Source organism: Poecilia mexicana, unplaced genomic scaffold (genome assembly GCF_051168715.1).
Source record: "Poecilia mexicana isolate PSO_F unplaced genomic scaffold, ASM5116871v1 scaffold_11, whole genome shotgun sequence".
Classification (NCBI taxonomy): domain Eukaryota; kingdom Metazoa; phylum Chordata; class Actinopteri; order Cyprinodontiformes; family Poeciliidae; genus Poecilia; species Poecilia mexicana.
In genome coordinates, this window is record NW_028263380.1 from 17,713,722 (window position 1) to 17,740,003 (window position 26,282).

Here is a 26,282-nt window from a genome sequence, read left to right on the forward strand (position 1 = left end):
TTTCTTTTAGATCTCGTTATAAGTCCATTAATTCATCCAAAAGCAATAAAAAATACATTGTTTTCCCTATGTATAAAATAACAGTTTAATTTTAGTTACAATAATACTTGAATGTTTACTCAAATATTAAAGGTTATTTCAAATTGGATAGAGAATGTATAAATACTTCAAGTCTTGCAAAATAATCTCAGTTAGATTTAGATTTGGACTTTGAGCAGTCTGAATGAATGAATGGACTTTTATCAAAGAACTCTAGTGTAATTCATGCAGTATTTGTACTTGTATTTGAGTTGTGAAAAACTCTATTACTCAAACTATTGCTTAGATAAATTTAAAATGTGATTGTCATTTTTGTCTGATCATTTTCTAATTGATTTCTGTACTGATATTATCCCAGAGAATGTGTGTTTTTTCACCTGACTACAAGGAAAATTTCACTACTGACCATTTTCAATTCTAGTGATTTTGAATTGTTCTAAATAATTCAAAGTTGCTGCTCAAAGACCTTTCCCAGAGTAAAATGTTTAATATTTCTTCCTCGTCTTTTGCATTGCAAAAAGAAACTCGTAGAAAAGTAGTACTGTAACATTTATTCCTTTATCGGAGTTGCTGAGCACTATGTTTCCTTCGCCTCCTCTTCCGTCGGTACAGGGTTCTGTTCGACCAGACGATCTGCCAGGGCCTTCATTTCTTTTATCTTTATGTAACACTCAGCGTCCGCAGGGAAGAGGTTTCTCTGTGCATGAGAGAAAGACATCAAAACCGTAACAAATACATATTCATTAGGTGTCAGATGTGAATGTTGGTTGCTAAAATAAAGATAAGTTGTCAGAATTAAGTAGGACGCTGCAGCTGAAAAGTCTGAGACAACCAAAACAATCCACCGCAATATTAATTCAGAGGAATATATAGCAATTAAAATGGATGTGGTACCAAAAGCAGGAAGACCTTCAGGCAGAAATATGATTCAAATTGAAGAGGTTAAGTGACAAAACATTACTAGTTAATTCATTTTAAAAAATGTAAATACCTGAAACTAAAATATTAAATATTAAGGTAATTAAACTAAATTGCTTGGCTTTCCAGTACATACTATCTGATGTGGTTAAACATATATTTTAGTAAATAATATCCTAAAATTGCAAATGGAGGTGAAACAAATTATTCAGGAATTTTACTGAGAAACACTCAAAAAAAAAAAAAAAGACAAAAATAAGAGCAGATGTTGGACCTCGGTCATTTTGTCTCCTATTTTGTACCTTGATTTTACAACCGCAGGATGCAAACTATTTTGGAAAAAGTTTATTTAACTATTGTGCTTTCATGAAATATGGACATATCATAAAAAAATAATTAAAATGCAGTTTAATTTACTTGTATGCTATGTAATATTATTCCAAGTGACTTGAAGAGCAAAGATAAACAAAAACAAATGTGTACAACTTAAAAAACTGAGCAGAAAGAGACAATTACCCACATTGAAAATAACCAATTTAAGATGTTAAACAAACCTGCAGAATGAGACGCTGCAAGTTTCCTCCCACCTCCTCCTGCCTTTCCAGAGATGCCAGGAACAGAGGCAGGGACTTCTCTGTAATTTTGTTCCCTACACAAACAAATATAAATTTGTAAGGCATCACAAATCCTTAGAAAAGTAGAGGCTCAAAACTTCCTTCAGCGAATAAATTACTATACATAGAAATCTAATTTTGCAAAATGCATATTAAACACAGAGTAGGAGCTTAAAAAACATCTACATAAAAAAACATTCAGATAATCAGAGTAAAACTGTCCTGTCTGCAAATGTTAATATATATGCGTTGGGATGTGAACATTTTTGTACCTGACCTGCTAGATTGAGCGAGGTGAGCGTTGTGTTCCCAGGCATGTAGAGCACGCCGTCCCTGCGATGCACAGACTGCACCAGCAGGGGGTTTCCTGTCTCCAGACCTTCTCCCTGATTGTGCAGACAAAGACAGCAAATTCAACTCGGGTCCATTTGCCAACGTGTTGCTGTATGGAGATATTGCAGCTGCCAGCCAAACCTCAATCAGGTTGCAACTTGATTTATCCTGCAAGGAAAAAGAGACAACGGTGTAGGAGAAAAACAACTTGTAAATTGTCTGAATACGTTCAGATGTGGTGAAGCGTTTCAAGCACCTCGTGAGGAGACGACAGCTTCTCTTTGCCTCCAGACTTTGTATTTCTGCTTTGGGGTCTCTTTCCTTCTGGGCCTGGGGAAAATTTGAAAAGACGGCTACGAGAAACCAGACGGTGTAGCTGAGGAACTGGTGAAATGTGTCAGTGACGATTACCCTTCTTGACTTTGCTGTCGGCTGTTTTTTCATCTTTTTTTGCAGGTTTATTCTGATTAATATATTAGATGATTTTAAGTTATGATGGCTACGTGAACATTTGCTTTCAGTCTTATAATATTTATATATATTGCCTTTTTTTTGTTTGAGCTCTTGGCCTCCCCTTTGCCTGAAGCGCTGTGGATGGCAGAAAGATGGCCGCCAGCTGTTTGCTCCAGGTCCGCCCTGAGAGAAGACTGCAAGAAATGCCAAAAAGCAGAGAATCAACACGACATTAGTTCCTCAGAGGTTGGTCAGAGAACATTAGAGACCAAACGGCATCACGTAAGCATGAGGAGCCCAGCGGAAAGGTCAGAGGTGAAGATATGGAGAAGATTAAAGCAAGGCCAGGTGTTGAGACACAATAGATTGAATGCAGCTTTCACAATGCACTGCTTTGGTGTGATATTTGTTAAGCTGTTATATTTCAAGTGCAATTAAGAGTCAAATTTAGTAAGCTACAATCTGCATTCAGATAAGGCTTGTTTGTCAAGTTAAAAGTACCTTTTTCAAAATAATCATAGTTGAAAACATAATTCTTTGTGGAATAAATAGAGTGCTTTGCACTCATTGAGTTGAGTTAATGAAAAACATGATTTTATAAGAGCATATTGACTGTCTAGTCAAAGTAAATCAGTAAAAATCTGTGTCTGACATGAACATTGACATTTAAAGATGCTGTGTGTGCAACCAGGCAAAAAGGAATGAGTAAATATCTCATTTTTTAGATGTGGAAAACTGGTGAAAATATCCAAAGCTGTAATTGTAGAAAATGTGGCTCAGCAAAGTACCGAGTAAAGGAGATGAATAAAAATGCAGAACACACTTTTCAGATGTTTTTCTGTTGCTCTATCATGAAATGAAAATAAATTAAACTTTGCAGCTGCGATGAAACATGAGTTATTCAGTGAGGAACAATGTGTGTGCTTCAATCGTAAAAAGCCTGAATATTTTAGAAATAAAAACTTTTTAAACAGTACTTCTGATCACAATTAATTCAGATGTTTAAAAATCCTAAAAAAAAATGTCATAAGCTGAGAAATAAAAGATTGGATTAGGCTGCTTAAGGTCTTACGAAATGTAGCCGTGTGTGTTAGTGTAGCTGTCAAAACTTCCAACCTGTAGTTTGTGCAGCATCATCCTCCTCCTTTCCACAATCTCCTCATGTAGTAGAGTTAACTCCCCGAATGTCTAAAAATGGAAATGCTTAGCGCTGGAGGGTTATTAAATCGTGTAATATCTAATCCAGTAAGCCGAATATGATTAAGGACGTCTTAACTGCAAGTTTAAATGCATTATCTGGCAGTTAAAGTCTTTAAGGTAAACAGATACCATAGCCAGATGGGCAGCTCCTGCGTCTCCGATTTTATTGTTGGCCAGCGACAGAATGACTAAAGTATTATTCAGCCTCAGGCCCTGGGAGGGAAAAGGAGTGGAAAACATATCAGCAGCTCTGATGGGAACATCCGGGGGGAACGTGGATCAGCTCTGGATTATACCTGTGCAATATGCGCGGCACCTGCATCCCCAATATTGTTGAACGCCAGGTTGAGTGACAGGAGGTTCTTGTTAGCAGATTTACAGGTGGAGAGAGCCGAACCGATCAGACGGGCCCCTTCCTCCCCGATCTGATTGTTCCGCAGTGACAAGTGGGTGAGGCTTGACCAAAGAGACGTGACGTGAATTTGGACGCATTTATGCAAAAGCGCGGGTTGTTAGTGGCTGGATCTTGTGTGTGTGTGTGTGTGTGTGAGACTCACTTGCTGTCTTCAGAGAGCAGAAGGTAGAAGCTATTCTGTAGAAGCGGATTACCCTCCAGTGTCACAGCTCTACCACAAGGCAGAGTTAACAAGCTGGATCAGTTAATCCTGCATATTTCAGAGCAAATTCACTTGCAAATCCACAAGTATTTTCTGACTTGTCTCCCGGGGAGCTGCAAATTAAAACAACGTCGCACAGTTTCGGTGCCACCGAACGCTCTCACCTGAGGTTGGAGCCCAGAGACGTGTTTGCGAGGGAGATTACCATTGGGTCTGACAGAGCGGCCTGCCAGAAGCTGCGGCACAGTGGACAGCGTTACGCTAACAAACGACAAGCAGACGGCAGGGGCTCGGCTCCCCGCTGCACCTGCTCATTACTCACTGAAGACACTGCAGGGTGGGCATGGACGAGAGCATCTTCAGAACTGCTTTGAAGATCTTATAGTTCATCTTCCATCCTGCACATTCAGGACGAATGGGACAATAGTTACTGCAGGTCTGCAGGACCCACGCTGCAAAAAACACAAAATCTCACCAAGTATTCGTCTCAGTTTCTCGCTACTCTTGAAATAAAGCAAAACCAACTCAAAAGTAACTTCTCTGCATGTTTTAAGTGAGGAATTCTTGAGTACTGGTAAAACGTACTCGTTCTGCTGGCAGATTATTTCCCCTATAACAAGACGTTTTCTTCACGTTCGAATGGAAAATGGACGGTCTGTAGAAGAGACACACCTCTAAAAACTTGCAGCAGTCATTCCAACAAAGTGTGATTTCTCAACAAATTGATTATGGACTTTTTATTTCTAACAAAAAAAAATCTTCCACCTTTTTTAATCACACAACTTTCAGTTGATATCTCAGTGTTCTACAATAAAGCTTGTGCTATTAAATTGACAAAACAGCTTAAACAGCATGAAAAACATCTTCATCCTTTTCATTTTAGCCAGTTGATCTTTCTACTTACAAAATATAGTATATGTTGTCTTTATTTTTTTACTTTTAAAAACAGAAGAAATCACTTCAGTTATGCTACAGTGATGCTTTTCAGGTCAGGAACACCCTAACGTATAATACTGCATACTGTGCTATTAATTCAATAACATAATAAAAGCATGTCTAGTCATTTTAGCTTGAATAACTTTTGCTAATCCTACAAATAAGTGAAACTCTGCACCAGGGATGCTTTGTGATCACATTGAGGACTGGTGGCATAAAGTTATTTGTATGTCATTTATAATCTACTGCAAGACAATGTGGCTGTAAGACACAATATACACATTGAGAGGTCACTCATAGTTATCTTGGTTTAATATAATTTATCAAACATAATAAGAGTTGTTCACTTAGAGCCACAGTGAATGGAAGTAGGGTATAATGTCAAAGCTTCAGCAAATTACATAAACTTAAATTAAATTAGAAGTCTATTTAAGCATTTTTATCTCCATAATTAATCAGAAAACTTAAACAAACAAGATAAATAAACTCATGCAATTAGTAAGTGCTTAAAGTAGGTGTATGATCCTGAGTTCCCTTGAATGTTTAATTCTCACCTGAAATCTTCATCTTCCTGGTACAATTGGGGTCGTCATTTTCCAGCTCAATGCATAAACATGGCGTACCCCTGAGAGGCACACCAGACCCCTTTAAATCCTCATCTTCTGTAGGTGAAATTATGTTGATCATCAGAAAGCAGCAGCTTAAAGATGGCATTCCACTACATGCGCACACATCCAGCACAGTTAGTGATATCTATATTCTGAATTTAGTTTTTATTGGGCTTACATGGTGTAGATCAGTGCTAAGTAGAGCTTGATAGTAAGGGGGAAGGAAACCGATGGTTTTAAATAAAAGTTCCCAATAAACCACACTGGCAAAATGTGGAAACATCTGAGGAATAATAACACTTTGGTGTTTTTTCTGTCCAGAACAGAAGCAGCTCAGTACTTTCTTACCTTTAAATGCGACTTCAGAGTCAATAGCGGGTGGGATTTGACGTATTACTGGTGGGACTGGCTTCATGTTCAGAAGGGAACAAAGCATAGGGAAGTCAACCTCCACATTTCCTGTGCAGTGATAATCATCTGTAGGACGGGGTAATTATTAGTCAGTGACTGAACAGCCTTCAGAATGAGAACATCATGGCTTACCAAAGGTCTGCACTGGTATTGGCTCAGGATGTTGCTGGTGACTTTTTGTATCTGCGGAACAACAGAGGATTTTTGGTCTAGTTTGCAAAACAAAGAAAGAAAAAAAAAACAGAAAGAAAGGAAAAGGAAAACACTAAACCAGATTTTTTTTCCTAGATCACAGAAAATAGGAAAGGATTTGAGATTAATATTGATATTTTTGCTGCTTATAATTCCACTAGAATATTTTTTGTGTGTGAAGAGAATGCAGTTTAAACTTTTAATTAGTTATCTAAATGACTGAGCAGTGACACTTTTCAATGACATCAAAGAAGCACATATTAAGTAATTTATTTTTGCTTTGCATATTAAATAAAATTCAGTTTAATTTAATCCAATAGTACTTTATCAATCCAAAAAGGAAATTAGGCATGAACTGCTTTATTACTTTAAATTTAAATAAATTAGCATAGATCTAATTTTAGATTTATTGTTTTGAACTAAAATGTGCTGGAAACATAGATTTTAATAAGACACAGCTACCTTAAAGGAAGAGGATCAGATATATTATATTTACACGACTAAAGAGTTAGAGCTGTAAATCACTACCGCAACACGTGATAAAGATAGGCCATTTGCTTACACTGCATACAGATTATTTAAACTTTTTAAGAGACAGTTGTAATAGCATAATGTTAGCTTGTCGAGTAATGATTAAATCACTCAGACATTATTTAGCCAACCTGTGACTTTCGGCGTTTCCTCGACATCTTGGACTACTTTATCCTTCGGCTGTTTTTTCCTGGACATTATTGACTTGTTGAACTGACCCGAACTATCTGTGTGAAACCGTTAAATTTACCAAAAAAACCGAGTTAAACCTGGAAGTCGCCCCGTTACCAGGGCAACCAGGCTCGGAGTCCAGGCTCCCAGTTCCTATCGCGAGACTTACATTTGCTGAATTTGCGATTTTTACCTTTGTGTTAATTTTTCCTCTTTCTTGCGATTTTTTAACGAAATGACAATTAGCTTCTTGTTGTGTAAGGTTAAGTTATTTCAATAATATTGTAATAAATAATTCTATAATATTTCAGTTTCACTAAACTACATAGAAATGTTACAGTAGTTAATTTTATATTTTTTGTTCTACAGCATATCACAAAATAAATGTAGCATTTTATAAAATGAACTTGCTCTTAATTTTAATGAACTATTTTACAAACCTTTTAAATATAATTACTCATTTACAGACTATACTTATCACATGCATTTATTTATCATATGCCTTTTCAAGTTTATTTAAAAAAATATTTATTTAAAACTTTATTGATGTATTGAATTGTAACAGTTCTGGTCTTCAACACTTAAGCTCTTAAATTTGAGCTAGCATTTTGTACACCAGGACATGTTGAGAGAGGACAAGGAGCCAATAAATAAATATATTCTTTCCAGGGTTTCTATGCATTTATCCTGTAACAAGTCAAGTATATCCAAGGTTCTCAGTCGTTTACTCACCTTTTTTAAATCATAAATACAAAACATCCTCCTTAATTTGTGGCAGATATTTTACAGCTGTCAAAGTTTAAATATTCTGCAGATCACTTTTTTCCCCACATCGTAATTCAGACGGTTTTTCCAGTCTGCAAAGAGTCTCATCCTTGCTTCACCTTTTTCTGGTTGAGAACCACAACATTAGACACCATATGTATTCACAATAATGTAGTGCTTTTTATTAGAAAAACAAAAAAACAAAAAAAAACAAATATAAAACGAAAAAGTAAAAACCAACAGCATTTTTTTCATGACTTAAGAATCGTAATTACAAACTTTGAACGAGTGGAAGAAGTTTTTTCTCTTTTTTTTGTTGTTGTTTTGACAAACTGTACACATCACAAAATGTCCGTCAGTCTGCCATTTACAATGCTTGCATCTTATTTTGTGATTGTCTAAAAATAACTAAACGGATCACACAAAACACACAAATACAAGTACAAGCATCATACAATGACCGCTATCACAAAACGGAACCGTTTTCCTATTTGAAAGAAAAACAAAAAATATATTTATATATATTTATATATATTTATAATAGCATGATATCGTTTCTGACAGCTTTACTTTTTGTTTTCCTGTCAGCGTTTAAAAATATCTTAACATTTTTATGTTGGTTTGTTTTTTTAGTGTTCAACACTTTGCAGCAAAAAAACAAGGAGAAGATTCCTCCTTAAAAAAGTTATATTATTAACAAAATTCAGTGACGAAAGGTGTCGTTGCAGAGTCACTGTCGCATCCCAACGCCTTCTGACATTCTTGCTCATGCACTTTACAGGTGGACTTAATTTATAGGCAAAAAATAAAAACAAACTAACAACTCAGCTTAAATTTCATGTCATCAGGACTGTTATGGTGAGAATTTCTGGACATTACAAAAAAACATGTTCCTCAGAGCTTAAGTGTCTTCATTATAGTAATACATACCGAAGAAATTATAATAATAATAATAATATAATAATAATAATAATAATACATTTAGGGCTGAGTCCTGTACAGTACAATAATAACCAAAATCCATTTTCAAGATATTGCTTTTGGAGACACTTCTTAATGTAAAGAGTGTATATTTACACAACTTGGCACTGTACAGCTTCCTGTTCTCTTCCTCCTTCCTGTTCTCATCATTTCTTTCAGCTTGCCGCACCGGGACATCGCAGGGAAAAAGGAAATCACATCAAATACGTCGTCTTCTTTTTTTCTTTTTTTTAAACAAACATTCTCCATGGCAATCAGTCCAAAGACAAAAAAAAAAAAAAAAAAAAGTTGCAAGTCATTCCTTGCTCCACATATATAGTATCCACTGCCCCGCCCGTCTCACAGAATATAAGAAAATATGACCGTCACGATACATTTCATGTTAAGTATTGTTTTCTTAAAACTGTTAATTGCCATCGAGCCCTTAATTTTTTTCACGTTTTTTTTTAAAAAGGTATATTTTCACAAAATCTGGCAGACAAACACACACACACACGCACACACACCCTTGCACACAAGGCAGTGGGAGACGGTGGCGGCTGTGTAAGGCGTTAGTTAAAGCCGGCGCCCTCCCTCCTCCCGTCGCTGCCCGATTTAAGCTGGTGAATCGTTTTGCTTCTTAAAAAATAAAAGAAACACAGGGGACGCGGCGAAGCCGACTGCCTCGCGGCTGAGTTAAAAATAATAAGACACTTTTGACAGAAGCTCAAACTCGATTCCAAAGCCACGCCACAGGTCTCTTCTGCTTCTAAATGAGCTACTTTGAGGGAAAAATAAAATAAAAACAGGAAGAAAAAGAAATTTATGTTTTTAAACTTGCTTTTGTCAGGCTGCAGACAATACTGAGAGAGTGTTAGTGTATTTTCATGGCGGATGCATTGCACAGAGCTTCACAATATCCAAGGTACCAAAAGTGCAGTTCTCCACCCTTGTTCTCTCTCTCTAAAGCGCAGCATCAGAGCACACCGCTCAGCTTTACATTTTCTCCTATAAGCCAGTTCCCTCTCTCATCTTTTACGTTTTCATCATTGCAGCGAGATCTCATGATGAAGAACAATAATTCAGGACTCGTGAGGAAGTGAACGACAAAACATCTCCCGTCCCTCTGTCCGTCCCTGTTCAGTACCGACCGTTTTGTTTTCCAATGCCGGCAAGCAATATTCATCAACCCATGATTTCTAATGTTCGATGCATTTAAGTGCATGGGTTATTTTTCCTATGTTCAATTTAAAAAAAATAAAATAAAAAATAAGTTTTGCATGATATACTTAAATAAGAAGACCGGGCCGGTTTTCTCCACTTTAAGGTGGAACTTCCTTCGAGTCAGAACTTCTGCACCTCTTCCACCGTCTCAGAGCTGAGGTCACTGTCTTGGAAGAGGTCAACTCTGAAGATGCGACGCCGTTGGATGCTCTGTGATCCATAAAGGTAGGATAGGCAACGATGCTCAATTTCCCTTCGCCTCCTGGCGTCTTTTCGCAGCAGCGAAAGGGGGCGTGCGTTCGACAGGCACGTCAAAACCGTTACTTTCTGACGACAAAATCTGCAAATCCGAGCGTCCTTCGCCGTAACCGCCGTCCTGCTCCTTCCTCGAGGAGATAGGTGACATCAATAGCTAGAGGGGAGGAGAAAGAGGAAAATTTAGAAGCTTTTTAGAAAAAAAAAAAATTAAAATAAAGAAATGCTCATATTCTGTTGTAATTGAGGGAGAAATTGACATACCTATGATTTACAGCCACCTTCACTACCCAAGCAGTTCCAGACTTGGTTCAAATCTATTTTACAGTTAGTTATTGTCATAATTTAGCCTTTAGGCCCTTTTATATAAGAGTTCAGCAATGCAGCTAAAAACCCGAGTAAATTGGCTCAGTTTTTCATAAAACAACCTGGCAAGAAATTGTGTCAACTTTTGAAATGTAAACAAATAATCAGAGCTGTGGAAAAAGTCCAAAGTGGCATGTCTGACAAGTAACATCACTCTGAACATACCATATCCACAGTAAAACACGGTGCTGGAGGCAGCATGCTGTGGGAATTGTTTTTTTTTTCAGCAGGATAAATGGGAGAAAAATAAAGGGCAAGAAAACCTGGCTTAAGTTCACATTCCAGAAACACAACAATTCTACACTGAAATCTTTAAGATCAAATCATATTTAAGTGTAAGGAAGACAAAGATCTAAATGTAATGGAGAAATTCATGTCTCCCTACAATCTGACTGAGCTTCAGCTTTTTTTTTTTTTTTTCCAAATGAGAAAAAACTGTGCAAAGCTGGTCGACTTCCAGCTGGAAACACAGAGAAAGGAGGTTCAAACGACGTCGATGGACGACGAAGCTGCTGGGGATTAATTTATGCTTCAAAAAACAATCTGATAAGACGCTGGAAAAGAGTATTGTGTGCAAGCTGTGCAAGAAAGAGTTAGCATATCACTGAAGCTAATCAAACCTAAAATAGCATCTCGATGCTAAACATGTAGCAGCAAACACAGACGTCCCCAACGGTAATGTCAGCATCTGCAGTTTACGCTTCTAAAGAAATGTTTCTACTTTAAATGAGTGATCAGGTGTTCATGAAATGCCTGGAAACTGATTAGCACTTTATACTAATCCAATGGTTGAATAACATCAATAACATTAAAAAACAATAAATATATATGTTGTTGAGCTCATGTGTGTATTTATTAAATAAATGATCAACAAATAGGAACTGAAAATGTTGGTTAAATTCTCTTAGAATATGATAAACGTGAAGGAGAATCAAAGAGTGCATCTGAAGAAGTGCAGGAGTAACTTCTCATCAGTGTGTGAATGCATGAGCGAGCAGCCATGCATCTGTTGACCTACCCCCCTGCTTTGCTCCCGGTCCCTCACCGTTCTTGCTGGGCGCCCTGTGCAGCAGGTCCAGCAGGATCTTGTTGAGCCGTTCCCTTTGAGCCTCCCTCCGGCTCAGCGCCGGGTGGTGGAGAGGCGAGGAGGCCGAAGACAAAGGGAGTTCGAGCATCTCCCCTATCCGGTCTTCAGAACCCTCCCCGATCTCTTTCCGCACCCCGGCCTCCAGCCCTTCCTCCTCCTCCTCGTCCTCCTCGTCGTCTCCTGGTCTCGCTCTTTCCTTTTGTCTCTGTTTGGCTGGAAGGTGTTCAGGTTCCTCCGGCGCCATGTCCACGTCGTCCTCCAGCGACCGTCCGTCCTCCGCCCCGTGGGGGAAGTCGTCGCCGCGGTCGCAGGAGGAGCCGTCGTCCTCGCAGCCAGCCGCTTCTTTGGATCGTTCGCTTTTCCAGGCAGACCGGCCTCCGTTCCTCTTATAGTTGTCAGGAACATAATGAGGCTGGAGGGACATAAACGTCAAAACAATATTCACACAGATGAAAAACTAATCAGTGTTCGTACATTTCTCCCACAGCAAAATTCAAGCACTTTTCAAGGTAAATCTTAAAATTTTTCCAGCACCAAACTTTGGAGATAAAAACAATACAAATGAACTAAAAAAATGACCATTTTAATTCACTATTACATATACCTTATTACTGTTGTTAATAGGGCTGTGTAATAATATCGATATCGCGATATATATCGATATTTTCTTTCCTAGAAAAAAATCGATATTCATCTGCGAGTATCGTAACATCCAACTGTCACCTTGCTCACTCACTGCTTGCTTCACCAGGAGAGTGATTAGGTCATCAGGCTTAGAGTGATTCCTTCAGATGTTAAGTGTCAAGGTTAAAAGGTATCAAACTATTCAGAGCAGGGTACTTGGTGCACTTTATTTACTTTACAAATGCATGTAAGCTACAGTGTGTACTGTTTCAATTAAACATGTTTTTTCTCACCACTTCTTTGATTCATTTTGTCCAGCTGTCGACTTTAAGTCTGTGTCCATGTCCAACCAGAGCCAGGTATTGTGTAGTTGGTGCTTTTAATCTGTTTTCAGTTAAATTAATTCAATCCAACTCTATAACAGTCACAAAATGCCACCAAAATCACTCTGTCCCTCTAAAATCTTTCAGAAAATCGCAAAATTATATCGTTTGCTAAATCTCACAATATATATCGTATCGTGAGCAGAATATCGTGTATCGTATCGTGAGATTATTGTATCTTTTGTGATAGTATTCTACATTCTACAGCATGAACAAATTAAACTAAAATATAGCAACATTTTATGTGTTTCATTTTTTTCTGACACATAACTTTACACTTGACTGACCTGATTACAAAATACTAAAAAAAGGACCAATTTTAATATTTTTCGTTAAAGCATAAAATATGAAATGATCATCAAGTCATTGACTCATTTGGCAATTCTAACTGACCTAAAACAAGAGAAGCTTAGTCTGATTTAACTTCAGACAGTGAGGAAAAAAAAGATGCATATAAAAATATCTGGATTCAACTGTAAATAAAGTTTTCCAAATTTAGGCTTAAAAAATGTGCAGTTTGAAAATGAAGCACTTTCAAGGACTTCACATGAAAATCAAGCACTTTCCAAAGCTTGGAAATACTAAGCAGAAGTATTTTCCAGGACTTGAAGCACTCGTACAAACCGTAACCAACAGACCAGTTTAAATTTCCCGACAAAGACACTATGTCCATACAATTACGTTACAAATTACACCATCTTTGTAACAGAAACCTCCTGCTTGTTATTTAAATTGCCTCCAGCTTTGCATCCTCTGTTGCTTTAACAAGCAAACAGCAATGAAACGTGTATCTCACTGCGGTTTCCCCTCAGGTTGCAATAAAAACAATGCGGTTTGCCTCATTTGTTTCTGGTTAGCCCAAACACTAAGCGAGGCGTTTGCTGCAGGCCACGTAAATAATGAGAGCACTTTGTCACCGTTTTTAAAATGGAAGCAGATCCCAGAAAAAAAAAAAAAAGGCAACAAAACGTCCCGAGTCTCACCGAGAAGTCTCTTTTGGGCGTGAGCCGCTTGGGGAAGTGGTTGAAGGCGTACGGCTTGGTGCAGACGGGGTAGCGGTTCCGATGGATCTTGTAGAACAGGTGGGCCGATTTGTCCAGGCGATAATCGCAGATGTACACGTCGTGCTCCTTCACGCCTTTTGGCCTGCCTGTGGGAGGAACGAGTGCATAATTTCTATGATTAGGGGAAAATCTGACCCCAGCTCGATCCTGCTTCCTAATGACACGTTTAGGAGGAGAAAAAAAAACATGTACTTATCTCTGTGGCTTGGTCGTCTAAATTTGTGTTTTCCCTTTACCTTTGCAGTAGGTGTAAAGATCGAGGACGCAGCACGTGGCCACCACCGCCTCCAGGGGGATGATCTCGTACAGCGGCATGCGGAACAGCTCGTTCTGGTAGAAACGCCGCGACGGGGAATGGTGCGTCTCATGGGGACGGAAGTAGTGATGACCAAAAGCAAAGCGCTCGCCCCTTCGGAGTTTGTGTGGATAGACAGAGCAATATAATCAGTTTCATGCATTTCACGGAACATCGCCTCGTTACGGATGTGAACTTACTTTTCGTTCTTCCACAGCTTCTCGATCCGGAAGATGTCGAGTTTCTCCCGGTTGATGTGGGACAGGAGACGGTAAGACTGCCGGACGGGTTGGCCTTCAGGGCTGCGCCGGCTGTCTCTCATCAGGTACACACAGTCACCTGCTCGCAACAAACGCATCGCATTACAAACAAAAGCACTGGCAGTTTTCATGCTCAAGTTCATTCTTTTTTTTTTTTTTGCGTGGTTGTTCATACTGCTAATTAAAGCACAACCACGATGAGATTTCTGTGTGAACGGTTTACGTCCCGAACGCACAGAAGAATGTTGACGTCACACAGCAGCGCATAGTTTACAGAAGCTCTAACGGATGGAGACGTTTATGTCTCATAACAACACGAAGGAAGCGAATAGAAAAAAAAAAAAAGGACAAGAATTAGCAATGACCTTTTGTGGAGTATTGACTACAGTTTCTGTATGGAAGCCTGTTTGGATGTGTATTCAGAGCCAGCAGTGATGGGACTGTGATGTGCTTCATTTCTTTCATGATTTCATAACTATAATTCTCAGCCATTGTTTGCATCCAGATTTACAGCGTCTGGCTTTTCCTGATGCAGAATTATGACACAAGTCTCACATCGATGATGTAAAAGCCGCAAAATGACTCACTATCCTGTGGTCCAAATGCCAACCAAACACAACATGCAAGAATATTGGATTGATAAGATTAGTACAAAGAGAGGGTTCATCTTTCAGGACGTGTCTAGGGTCAAAAGTAAGTCTCATAAAAGCAAAATTTTTACATTTGCTGCTTCATGAAAGCTTGGGAAATTGCTTCATAACTTAACCCTGGTTTGAACTTCAAATGTGTAAAATGTTTTAAGCATATTATTTACAGAGATGAGCCATAAACAGAATGAGCTCTGGGTTGCTGGTTCTTCTGTTTCCATACCTTGGTGTAACAGCAGGTCATCTCTAAGGAGACATATGTAGTAGATGGAGCCAGCCTGAGCGTAGCTGGGCTGGGGGATCATGGGAACCTCCTGTTGTCACGACAACACATGCAGAGTGAGAAGGAAGCAATATAACCGGCACAAAAAAAAAAAGGAGATATGAAATAAACGAATCTGTAACAGAGAGAGACATACCCTGTCTACAGGTCGAGGGTCACACTGCTCACACAGGTAGTGCTCCACTTCGGTCTCCAGACGCATGCAGTCACAATGCTGCCACACCTTTCATTACAAAACAAAACAAAAAAAAACAGTCTGAAGCATCTTAGCGGCCAGCTGCTGCTGATTCAAACAATCACATTTGATCTCAACTTTCTCTTCCAGCTGCTTTTCATGTACTAACCATGCACTTTTCACATTGGATCATCACTCCTTCATCTTTGTACATCCCGCAGATGCAACGGATGACGTCGTCGTCCTTGTCGTGCGACCCCGACCCGCCTCCGTGGTGGTGAACGTGGTCGCGCTCCAGCGAGTCCGAGCTGTCGGCCTCGCTGGCGGTCTCGCCCACGATCTCGTCGATCTGGACGGCGGCTTCGTTCCGGGCGCTGTAGTAAGCCTTCCTCAGCCGGCACACGTCCCGGCCCACCGACGACTTCCTGCCATAATACTTCTGCAGAGAGGAAAAAAAACACCCGGTGCTTTCCATATTAGTAAAAGGAAATGTAATTACAAGAAACAACAACAACAACAACAACAACAAAAACACGTATATATTAACTCTAGCAGCCATGTACAGAGGAGGATTGGGGCCAGAGGAAAAAATACAATAAATCAGACTTTAATCTCAGAATTCTGACTTTTTATTCTCTGAATCAGAATCGTTTAAATTGTTAATCATCAGTCTTAAAACTCAAATCTACGAAATGAATTTGGGACAGGCTTCCATCAGTGTGGATAAAGTCCAGGTTTACAGATCCTTTACCAAACAGCTATGTGATTCTTTTCATATACCAACAACACAATTGACATGCATCTAAGAATATGTAGTTATTTATTTGGATTTTGAGTTTGGCACAGAATTTAAATTCTGAGGGAAAAAAACGAATTTTAATAGATTTTTTTAATCCTCTTCCATTCAGTATTTAGTAAAGCCTTTCATTTGTTTTGCTTCCAGATCCGTCATGAATGACCTGCAGGACTAAGATAACAGAAAAGGGCAAATTTATTCCAAACTATGTGAATTTTCACATAAAAGGCCAAAAGCTCCCCTCAGCACAAAGTGTAAAGAAAATTCACTCCACAAAAAAAAATAAAATAAAATAAAATAAACCCTCGACAAGAAGAGGTGATGCTAATTTATACACCCACTTCAAACTCCTCTGACTCAAAGACTAATCGACCTCAAGAGCTTTCAAGTGGCCCTTATTTAAACAGTTCAGCTACAGAGAAAGAAGTCAAAGGGGCCTGCAGATTGGACTTGAATATCAGAAAGCAAGAAGTAAAAATCCAGTTCAAGTGCCGTGTGAACGAGAAAGGTAGGAAATAAAAAACTACTGGCTGATTACAAAGGGCTGGGTGGAGCTGAACAATCATTTTGATTTCTAATCCAGCGAGATAGGAGTGAGTTAAGCTGAACTCTCCTCTTTTTCAGTGCCTCATCAAGACTAAATGCACAAACTTATCCTTCATTTCATGCAAAATATTTAACCTGGTGCTGAGACTGACTCCAGGTTTTCTCTGAGCTCTAATGCATCGATTCAGATTTTTTTAATTAAGCCTTACAGACTCATTTGTGCAAACTTAAGTCAAGCAAAATGCAACAAACACTTTACTTATAATGAAAACTGTGCCGCCTAATGTGATTATTTTTGCCACCACAGCATTAAAGACTGAAGTGGGAAAAAGCCGAGACTCGGCAATGGAGGCAAACCAGCTTACCTCAGCGTTGCGAAACACTTTGAGCATGTCTGTGTCGAATGCTTCCACCGTCTTATAATGGCCGGTGAGGATTTGCTTCTCTATGGTACTCAGGTCCAGAGGGTCGGACACCTTCTCATAGTACTGGCTGTTCCTGTTGGCACACCGGCACAAAGGCATTAGTCCCCAGTTAAAAGTCCTCGCCTCTGATTACAACAAAAACAAGCGTATGAATCCGTGCCGACACTCGCTGAGCCACCAGAGCAGCTTTACTGCAAGTGCTGCTTCTGTTTTGACACCAGCTGATAGCCATCAATACTGGACACACACGCTTTCACGGCTCAAATGCGTGGCGAAAGATAAAACTGTTACACTGTGTGGGCGCTGTACACAAACACAGAAGTAACAGTGCTGACAGGAAAACAGAGTTTCACCTCTTCCTGGATGGCAGGTTCACCAGCGGAGCAGCAAGGATTTGTCCCGATGAGTCTGCAAATGGCAAGGAAATCATTTTATTAACGGCTTCATTTGAACCATTACGGGATTAAAAAAATGAAAACATTTCTCCAACATTTGTACAGACGCTGAAGTGGATTTTCCACAACTGTTACAGACATTTATGGTGACAAATTTGATTAAAAAAAAAAGAAAAAACAAGCTGCCTTTATCTTCCCAAATTCCCCCTCTAAAGGGAGTCCATTAGCTCGAATGCAATCTGTGCAACAGCACACAAACTGTGTCCAAGACATCAACAATGTTGTTTATGAGGAATTTGAAAAGGTCAACATAGTTCCCGATACATGCTGGACTACATAACTTAACTTTACCGGGTTAATTATTACCAACTAGCTGATAGCCTCGTTACTTCTCACTTCTGCAGCTGGTAGCCAGAGCTAACAGGAGAACATCACACGTCCCGCACATTTTACACCTCATAAACTTCCCTGTTGACTCAGTTTGATCAGTAAAGAAAATATGATCCATAGAAGCACACAGGTTTAACTGGACTGCTGCACATCTGGAAAGTTTACATCGATTCTTGTTTACGCTGTTAAGAAACCGGCAAAGATTTATCAAAGGTTCAAACTTCCACCGAGAACATGAACACTTCCGGCAGGAAGTGCTACCCAAAATGACAATAAAAATAGTCCTACTGGTTTTTGATTTTGTTATTCTGCTCTTCATAAAAATAAAAAAAAAGTTTTAATTTCCCCTCAATGTCAAAAACAGAGTCAGTAATGAGCTTCAAATTTTTGTATCCCCACAAACTCAAGTTTGAGGTCAACATCTCATACTTGAGTTAAATTAAGCATTTTAAATCTGCATTAGGTAGATGATTTGGTACAACATGCCAGTGGCCTGTGTGTTGGTGAAAAAGCAGAATAAATCATGGCGTTTCCCTCCGCTGACCTTTGTAGCTGGTGATCATGTCACAGATCTCTTTGAAGATGTGCGCCAGACGCGCGGTGCGTGTCACTTCTGTGTTTTCTTCAGCGGCAGCGAGTCTCCGAGTCCGAACCGACCGCGACGTCTGCAGAGCTGAGAACTGGGTCAGGAACACATCTAGAAAAAGAACCGATGCGTATTAGAAACAGTTCAGGTGAGGCAGCAGGAAAATAAAATCAATGCCAATCTTTAGCGTTTTTGTTTTTTGGATTGTTGCTTTCACTTCAGAACTCCCTGCCTGTTAACTAACCTGACTTGATGTTGCCATCGTCTCGGATAACTCCTCCCCAGCGAGCGTACATCGAGATGCTGCTGGGGTCCCGCTCTCTTTCTCCCTCTCTCTTCTGAAGCTCCTGTTTCTCTCTCATCTTCTCCCAGTTTCGCAGGAGAAACACGCTGTGCTTCAGCACAAAGTTTCTGATCATGGTAGGAGAGAAGAAGTCAGTGAGTATGAAAGTTTAGCTTTTATCTAACAGAAGCTCCACAGGGTAACATATTACTGATAATGATTTTATCTAACTAATCAAGGGTCAAATGATACTTTTTAGACACTGCTCTGCTTAATAAGGCGGTAATAACAGAGAAAGTACTATCCACAGTAAAATCCCCATCAATGCAAGTGGAGATCATTTGTAAAATGCAGCTTATGGTAGATATCTCTATTACAACAAAAGCTGAATACAAAAATCTGCTAATATAACATATTGTAGTCACAGAATTTAAAACTAGGCTCTAAGGAAACTCGTACCTCTCTCTGTTAGACATGGGCTTCATGAGATGTGGATAAAACCTGTTGCTGTCACTGGACTCTTCCTCCTGAAGTTAAAGAAAACCAAACTTAAGACCATACCTTAAACACAACCAATGAAGTAAGAAGAAAACCCTTTTCAGGCAATTCTGTGATACTTTATAGAAACATTGTGAGCTACACAGATCAACTGTGAGCCAAGAAGAGGAAATTGTGCCTCCAGTAAGATCACAGTTTTCACCCAAATCCTAACTTGGATAACAAGAGGTCACAGGTAGCACTGAAAATAAACTATCCAAAAAAATGTTCTCAGATGAACTTTTCTTTGACGAAAGCATTACTTGGACCACTCACTCTCTTTTTGAGTTGGTGTTTTGACTTCCTCTTCTCCTTGAGTCGGCCCAGCCTCCGAGCGCCTCCGGTTTTTCCCGGGAGGCCGTTGATGCGCTGGCTCTTCCCTCCGATGATGCCCCGGCAGCTCTCCGAGCCGCACTTGCAGACTTGCTGCAGAGAGAAAAAAAAAAAAGGAGAAACAAAGTGGGAAGAAAGTTATAATTAGTATTAAATCCAGATAAATGGGTTCCGCTAAGAAGGAAGGAGCAGAAAAATATATTTTTAAAACTAGAAAGGAAATTTTAAGACAAACAAATGCACCTACTGACCAGACATAAGTAACTGGTTTCTATGCATTTCTTTTGTGCTTTTCTATTGGAAGGGTAAACCAAGTTTAATCTCAGATCACTGAGATAAATAAACACTACTTAGCTTATCTCAGTTTTCTGAGCTAAACTTAAACTTGAATCCGTTTCGTATGACCTGCTTCCCTCGTCACTATTAATAATTTACAAACTCCTTTGATGAGATGAGAATTGTTACAGAAAACAAAAATAGAGGTGAAAATGTTAGCCAATGTTTCACCTGTTCCTCCGTGTTGAAGGAATGAAAGTTGTAGTCGTAGGTGAGTTCAGTGCCGCTGTGGATGTCCTTCAGAGCAAAGAGACCGATTCTGTAAACCCCGTTCACTGACCTGCAAAACGAGACAAAGAGGTTTCTTACATAAATGTATAAAAACCTGTAAATTTGCCCCCCCCGCCCCCCTTTTTTGTGAAACATTATAAAAAGGTATTTGTTGCATTATCAAACAAGCATGCATTTAAATATGATCTGTTTGTGCATGTTTGCGTTTCAGTTTTAAAATTAGAGATGCTCCAATTTTCATATGACTAGCTCTGAAAAAAGTTTCCTTTTTTTATATTATTCAAATATATAAAAACTACTAATTTCCACCATTTTCAGAGTTTAAATACATTAACCAACAGTTTGAGCACTGATGGATCTATGTGGAGCTTAATAAAAATAATATATATATATATATATATATATATATATATATATATATATATATATATATATATATATATATATATATTTTTTTTTTTGCATAATATAGTCCACTTAATACTAAAAAAAACAAAAGCATATGGTCGACATCTGAACTGACAGGTCAGACCTCCAAGAAAAAAAGAAATGAATGGCATCAGCCGGGAAACCAGCCTGATCAGAGCATCTATAACTAAAATTTTTAATTTAAAGCTTCTGTAACTACGTAATTCTGCTGTTAAATACAGAATGCTGCTTTAAAAACACAGCGCTGTTACTTGATAAAAATGGTAATCAAGCCAAAAATACAATATATGAACATTTTAAAGCGAAAATCTCTGGTTATTTTGCTTCCATTTTTTTTGTGGTTTTATTGAGTTGTGGAGGATGAACATCAAAGTCTACCAAAGATTGATGGAAAACAAATTTACATATCCTTACTCCAGCAGTCTTAGCTTTAATAAAAACGTCATACTGACAGCTACACTGACACTGAGGGGTCTTTATATTTTCACTCCCGTTTTTCTCCTGTCCGAACGAAAGCTGTGTCCCAGCTTTACTATTCCTTAAAGAACAAAGCACATTATTCTGTTTGCCAGGCGCCTAATAATTTATTCCGTCAACAGGCGGAAAAAAGCTGCTTCAGCACACTGTCTTCAAGCACCAAAGCTGTATCTAAGGCCTGGTTTGCTTACAATCTCTCTTCTGTGACAAGATGAACGACTTGACTGGCTTTGTGCTGAAAATCCTCCAACCTTGAAGAGGATTTTTACATTTCAACTCCACATTTCGTCCTCACAGATTCGCGTCCTACGTCATGAGAGGGCATCGCGGTTTGAGGGCAAAGGCCAAATCCTCCGAGGGCGAAAAAGGTGGTGACAAAATGTTTCAGACGGTTTCACTTGTGGAGAATCAGGCGCTTGTCCAGACAAGCCTCTGACATGCAACACGAAGAGGCTCTTGGAGGAGCGGTGAACTGTTTCGACAGGGAGAAAGTGACCTTAAACTGTTTATGTGGCCGCGTAGTGTCGAGAAGCAAGGTGACCTCATCAGATTACCGCTGCAAACAAAATTACGGGGCTGCGGCTTCGAGGTAGAGCCTTCTCATTTCCAAAGAGGCACACCTGCGAGACGCACTTTCAGTTACCCAAACTAGATCAACGTTTCCATGTTTGCACTCAAGCAACTTATCTATGTTTTAGGTTACACCTCTGGCTTTTTTTAAAAAAAAGAAAAATTCTATAGTCAAATACTGACAGAAACATCTGCATAAAAGCAACGTTAAAGGGGCAATGAAAACCTTAAGGTTGTTCATTTTGCGTGTCAAAATCCAGATGTTTTCCAGACATAAAGACACTTTTGATCCATTTTAAAAGCTCGGGAGCAAATTTCACAAAACGTTTCCACCACAAACCTGCAAAGATGCATCTGCCTCTGAGCTCTTCGTAAATGTAAGTGATGACATCATTAAAATGCAGAGATCTGACTTTAAAAAAGTGAAAGTGCAGCTTTAACATCAGCACTTCTGCTCTTCTCAAAATAACAAATGATGGATGAACTCCATGTCGGAATCTTGTTGTTGAATGCTTCAAACCTACATTATTCCATATCTCTCACCTATTGGCTCTAGTTGTCTGAAATTGTTTGTGAGATTTCTTAAAGGGGCGGTACTATGTATTTTCTCATAGCACGATTTTATAGAACAACCAGGCATCTATGTTACCTTCAAAAATAGTTAAATCAAGACTTGTGTAGGAATCAAATACCAGCAATTTAAGCTATTTCCTCCTTAGTTTGTCTCCTAAAGAACGTAGAAACCTGCACATCTGTCCTAAATTGCCAGAAATAAAGTAGCTTTTAGCTAAACGGGCAATTTCCAATCTAATTACTGACTGATGTGAGCACTTAGAAAACCAAATACTGTACTGTAAAGCTGTAACAACTTCCAGCTTCTCTCATACATCTTCCTTGATCTCCATGGCTTAATATTCGTTGTAATTTAATTCGACTGGCCATTTAGAGCAGCTTCAGGCATATTAAACTTAACCGAAATGGAATATTTAAGATGCACAGAAGTAACGGAAGCAGGATTAACCAGATTTGGGTGAGCGACCAGCTCCCAACACCTTGCAGCAGAAGCTCATCCAAAAAAGTGTTGGATAAATTTATTTCAGGACAGCAGAGAAGGGCTTTGAAAGAACCCGCTTCAAGTTATCATGACACCCACCACTTCTGCATCTCGCAGTTTGGTTCACAGCTGTGGTTTATGAAGCGTGCCTCATTGCCCATATGGAAACTGTCAATCACCATCCCGCTGTCAAGGTTCAAACAGTAGTGGCCGTTGTGGTATTGCTCCATCATTCGGTTCCTAAAACACACCAGAGACGAAGCGGAATAGCTTCAAACTCAGGACTCGTGTCGCCTTTAGAATGAAAGAAGCCGTCTGAAAACGGTCCGACGGTCTCACCTGAACTCCTGCTCGCTGACCACTTCCCCCAGGTATTCGATGATGAACTGACCGGCTCGGAGGGGCTCCTTAGTGCGGATTCCCCAACCTTTTCCCTCGGCGCGGAAACGCTCCAGACACTGGACCCACTCGTGTCTCTGGATGTGCTGGTTGTCGCACTGGTCGCCGCAAGGACAGGCACTGGGGGAGCACTCTGCAAAGCTCATCCTGGGAAAATCAGAATTAGATTTTTTTTTTTTTTTTTTTAGCGGCACGATGTGTAATATTTTTGGAATTCTGTTCGTAGACCAACTATTACTCAACAGGCGTTGTCGTAAAGTTTCTGTACCTATTCAAGCAATCGTCCAGGCATCCTTTTTCGGTTGAAGTCTCTGGAGCTCTGCAGTTGCATGTAGTCATTTCGTACCCATAGAGAGGCTTCACATCTACATACACGTCTGTGACACATAAACATGACAGTTACAGGTCTTAATGGCACCAACACAGTTTTCATGTCACAATTCAAGGGTTTTCCAGCACTGATTATTTACTGTTCACTTTAATTTTATATAGAACAAAATGCTTGTCAGAAATTTACATCAGACAAAGAGTTAATCAGGGAGATAGAGAAACAGACAGAACTGTCTTTTCTACACGTATTTAGACCTGAAAAACAGTTTAGATTCTGTATTTTTCTAAACTAGTCCAAATTTTTGCAGCAACTGCTACAAAAACACTTATTTGTCATTGGCAAACATTAACAGTGGCCTACTCAAAGACCGCACTAGGAAGTTTTGATTAGAGCAAATGCAAAGTTACTCACTTGATCTGATCTTTTTGTAAAGAGGGACATCGGGTCTCTTGTAAAGCTAAGAAGTAAACGAAAAAAAAAACAGACATTTTAATTAAATGGCATATAAAATAAAAAGCTTAAAAAACTTCCTGCTTAACAAGATGTATCACCTGATCATGTTTCCACAACCATAAGATGTCATAAGGCAACTGGAAATCAATCCTCTTTTGTCTCAGGTACTTCCCTGTAAAACAAAAACAAAAGCCGTGAAATTACAGCAAATATTTTTTTAAATATCACACTGTAGCTTTTATCTCCATTCAAGAAAATAATTTTATTTAAAACAACAATAAAATGTATCTTCTGTGTTGTAGACTTCCTTATTAAGATTGAGAACAATAAAATCATATCCATGTCGTCAACATGAAGAAAAGGTTTCACCTAAATATCAAAGCAGATTATCTTAACTTACCAACATGTATTGGAGCAGGAAACAATCCATATTCATGCTCTCCAGGTATGTATTCCAGCTTCTCCTTTTTTAGCTGCAAAAGCTGACTGCGAGGGCTTTAAAAAAACAAACAAACAAAACAATTATACTACATAAAAGCAGCCCTTTAAAATGTAGAAAACCATAACAGCATCATGAAGAAAAAAAAACATTGAGTAAGTTTCCTTTGGGACTCACTCCTCAGTCTTGTACACATCAGAATAGAGTCCTGCTTTCTGGAACTTCTTCTTTGGGAGTCGGGCCGCTTTCTTCTCTCGCTGGCTGCTGCTGATGGGTGCAGCCTGCTCCTTGGAGACGGCGCCTGAGAGTTCAGTGGAGCACTGGCCGTCCGGCTTGCTTTCTGTGGAACTACAGATAGAACCAAAAGTTAGGGAACAACAAAACGTACATAAATATTTTTTAAAAACCTCGGTAGCTGAAGCTTTAAGGCGTGGCATACCCCTGAATGTGCTGATGTTCCTCCTCTGCGGGCCAGCTTCTTCCTGTCCCGGTTCTGGATCTATGCAGCATGTTCGTCTGGCTCTCCTCTCTGTCGGGCGGTTGCTCCTCGACTTCCTCTGCCACCGGGTCTTCTTCGGCTTGCTCTTCCTCTTCTTCGTCCCCCTCGGCCTCCACATGCGCCCTCTTCTGACCTTTTCTATGCTGACCCTGGACCACGGACTCAATAGCATCTGTAACAGTATCCTCCTCCCACCCTCTCTGACCGGCTAGCCGCTCCACCCCGCCGTCCCTGTGCGCGGACTGAGTTAACTCCACCTCAGGGGGCGGGGAAGGAGGAGGGGAGGGCAGCGGGTACTTCCTGGGGCGGCCCGGGCCCCTCTTCTTCACCACGTTGTTACCTGTTCGAGCCTGTCTCTGCAGCTTTTTGGCACGCAGGATTTTGTTGACATGATGCAGGCTGTGCTTGGACGTCTGTACCCGATGAGAGCGGTGGGAAAGGGAGGCGTCCAGGCAGAAGTCCTGGGAGGGAGACAGGCAGGAAGAACCCGGAGAGACGTGGGAGTGAAACAGAGAGGACTGGTGGTGCAGCTGCTGCCGGCTGTGCAGGGATCCCTCAGGTCCGTCGGAAGTCGCCAGAGCAATGCCTCTGGCCTGAACTGATGACCCTGGGAAAACGAACACAGAAACCCACCACAATCGCATCATTATTTGATATGCATAATAAAAAGGTTATCCATTTTCCTTCACGCCATTCTTATGTTTTAACGTCCTTCTGATGAGACGCAGAAAACACTGCCTGAAGGAAACTGAGCATTGAATGACGAAGAGCAGACCCTTCCCCCACCTTCTGTTGTGTAATGCAGTGTACACACAAACTGGACTGACTGGAAATATTTTGGTGACAAAAAAAAAAAAAAAAGAAAAATAGGCCAAGCAGAGTTTCTGCTTCGAGGGGGTGGGAGGTCTCATGCCACCCCCTGATGAGATGCCGCCCCGAAACTGCCCCTTCTGTTAACACTGCATATTAGATGCCCAAGTGGACAATCAGCTAATAACTTTCTATATCTGTGTTGCTGTAAACAGAGAAAATATAAGCATAACAGAGCAGCAGTGGGAATAATTGTTTTTCTCATTTTAATAACAGCAGTGCTTTGAATATTTACATAAATACCATGAAACACCTCAGAGTTTTTACTGCATGATTTGGTATGATGCAGTGGGAATATACTTTTACTTCCTTTATTTTTAATTAAATAAAAGGGTGATTGACAGCAAGCTTCATCTTACTTTATGAAAAAAAATATTTGAAAAAGTTTACTCTCCTGTGTTTCCCCCCCCGCCCCCAACATTTAATAAATGAAATCTGCCCAAAAAAGATTATGATCTGCTGCAAAGTGCAATCACATCTAAATAAACATGA

General features: G+C 39.7%; 2 protein-coding genes across 4 annotated transcripts in view; both read right to left on the reverse strand.

The window, feature by feature from the left end:
• Positions 1-570: 570 nt before the first annotated feature.
• On the reverse strand, positions 571-7,826 carry lrrc71 (leucine rich repeat containing 71). Its single transcript, XM_014987726.2, has 17 exons — positions 6,984-7,826; positions 6,262-6,312; positions 6,067-6,195; positions 5,665-5,772; positions 4,497-4,572; positions 4,339-4,410; positions 4,115-4,183; positions 3,854-4,013; positions 3,687-3,770; positions 3,474-3,545; positions 2,450-2,551; positions 2,316-2,367; positions 2,161-2,234; positions 2,046-2,072; positions 1,849-1,957; positions 1,512-1,606; positions 571-736 (listed from the first exon to the last, which is right to left on the reverse strand). The coding sequence occupies exons 1-17, from the start codon at positions 7,048-7,050 to the stop codon at positions 617-619; spliced, it is 1,467 nt and encodes a 488-aa protein (XP_014843212.1). The 5' UTR covers positions 7,051-7,826; the 3' UTR covers positions 571-616.
• Positions 7,827-7,944: 118 nt separating this feature from the next.
• The window catches only part of ash1l (ASH1 like histone lysine methyltransferase), a 35,181-nt gene continuing 16,843 nt past the window's right edge, over positions 7,945-26,282 (reverse strand). For 2 of the 3 annotated variants that reach the window (XM_014987723.2, XM_014987724.2), the window contains exons 5-27: positions 24,861-25,527; positions 24,599-24,769; positions 24,383-24,477; positions 24,081-24,154; positions 23,941-23,986; positions 23,467-23,575; positions 23,139-23,345; positions 22,899-23,039; positions 20,210-20,318; positions 19,646-19,795; positions 19,292-19,359; positions 18,794-18,960; positions 18,508-18,660; positions 17,532-17,586; positions 17,119-17,251; positions 15,581-15,850; positions 15,373-15,459; positions 15,177-15,267; positions 14,247-14,385; positions 13,988-14,160; positions 13,671-13,837; positions 11,612-12,092; positions 7,945-10,384 (exon numbers count right to left, since the gene is read on the reverse strand). In XM_014987723.2, coding sequence (XP_014843209.2) covers positions 10,293-10,384; positions 11,612-12,092; positions 13,671-13,837; positions 13,988-14,160; positions 14,247-14,385; positions 15,177-15,267; positions 15,373-15,459; positions 15,581-15,850; positions 17,119-17,251; positions 17,532-17,586; positions 18,508-18,660; positions 18,794-18,960; positions 19,292-19,359; positions 19,646-19,795; positions 20,210-20,318; positions 22,899-23,039; positions 23,139-23,345; positions 23,467-23,575; positions 23,941-23,986; positions 24,081-24,154; positions 24,383-24,477; positions 24,599-24,769; positions 24,861-25,527 — 3,845 coding nt within the window. In that variant the 3' untranslated portion in view covers positions 7,945-10,292. The remainder of the gene's footprint in view (positions 10,385-11,611; positions 12,093-13,670; positions 13,838-13,987; positions 14,161-14,246; positions 14,386-15,176; positions 15,268-15,372; positions 15,460-15,580; positions 15,851-17,118; positions 17,252-17,531; positions 17,587-18,507; positions 18,661-18,793; positions 18,961-19,291; positions 19,360-19,645; positions 19,796-20,209; positions 20,319-22,898; positions 23,040-23,138; positions 23,346-23,466; positions 23,576-23,940; positions 23,987-24,080; positions 24,155-24,382; positions 24,478-24,598; positions 24,770-24,860; positions 25,528-26,282) is intronic. The other variant, XM_014987725.2, reaches the window with a different exon arrangement.

What these genes read in the sequence shown, in the direction of transcription:
- lrrc71 (XM_014987726.2), bottom strand. Translation starts at nt 7,050, where the DNA reads ATGTCCAGGAAAAAACAGCCGAAGGATAAAGTAGTCCAAGATGTCGAG. An exon ending in TCTCTGGGCTCCAACCTCAG is followed by an intron (nt 4,184 to 4,338) that starts GTGAGAGCGTTC and finishes GCCTTGTGGTAG; the next exon opens with AGCTGTGACACTGGAGGGTA. An exon ending in TGCAGCGTCTCATTCTGCAG is followed by an intron (nt 737 to 1,511) that starts GTTTGTTTAACA and finishes TCTCATGCACAG; the next exon opens with AGAAACCTCTTCCCTGCGGA.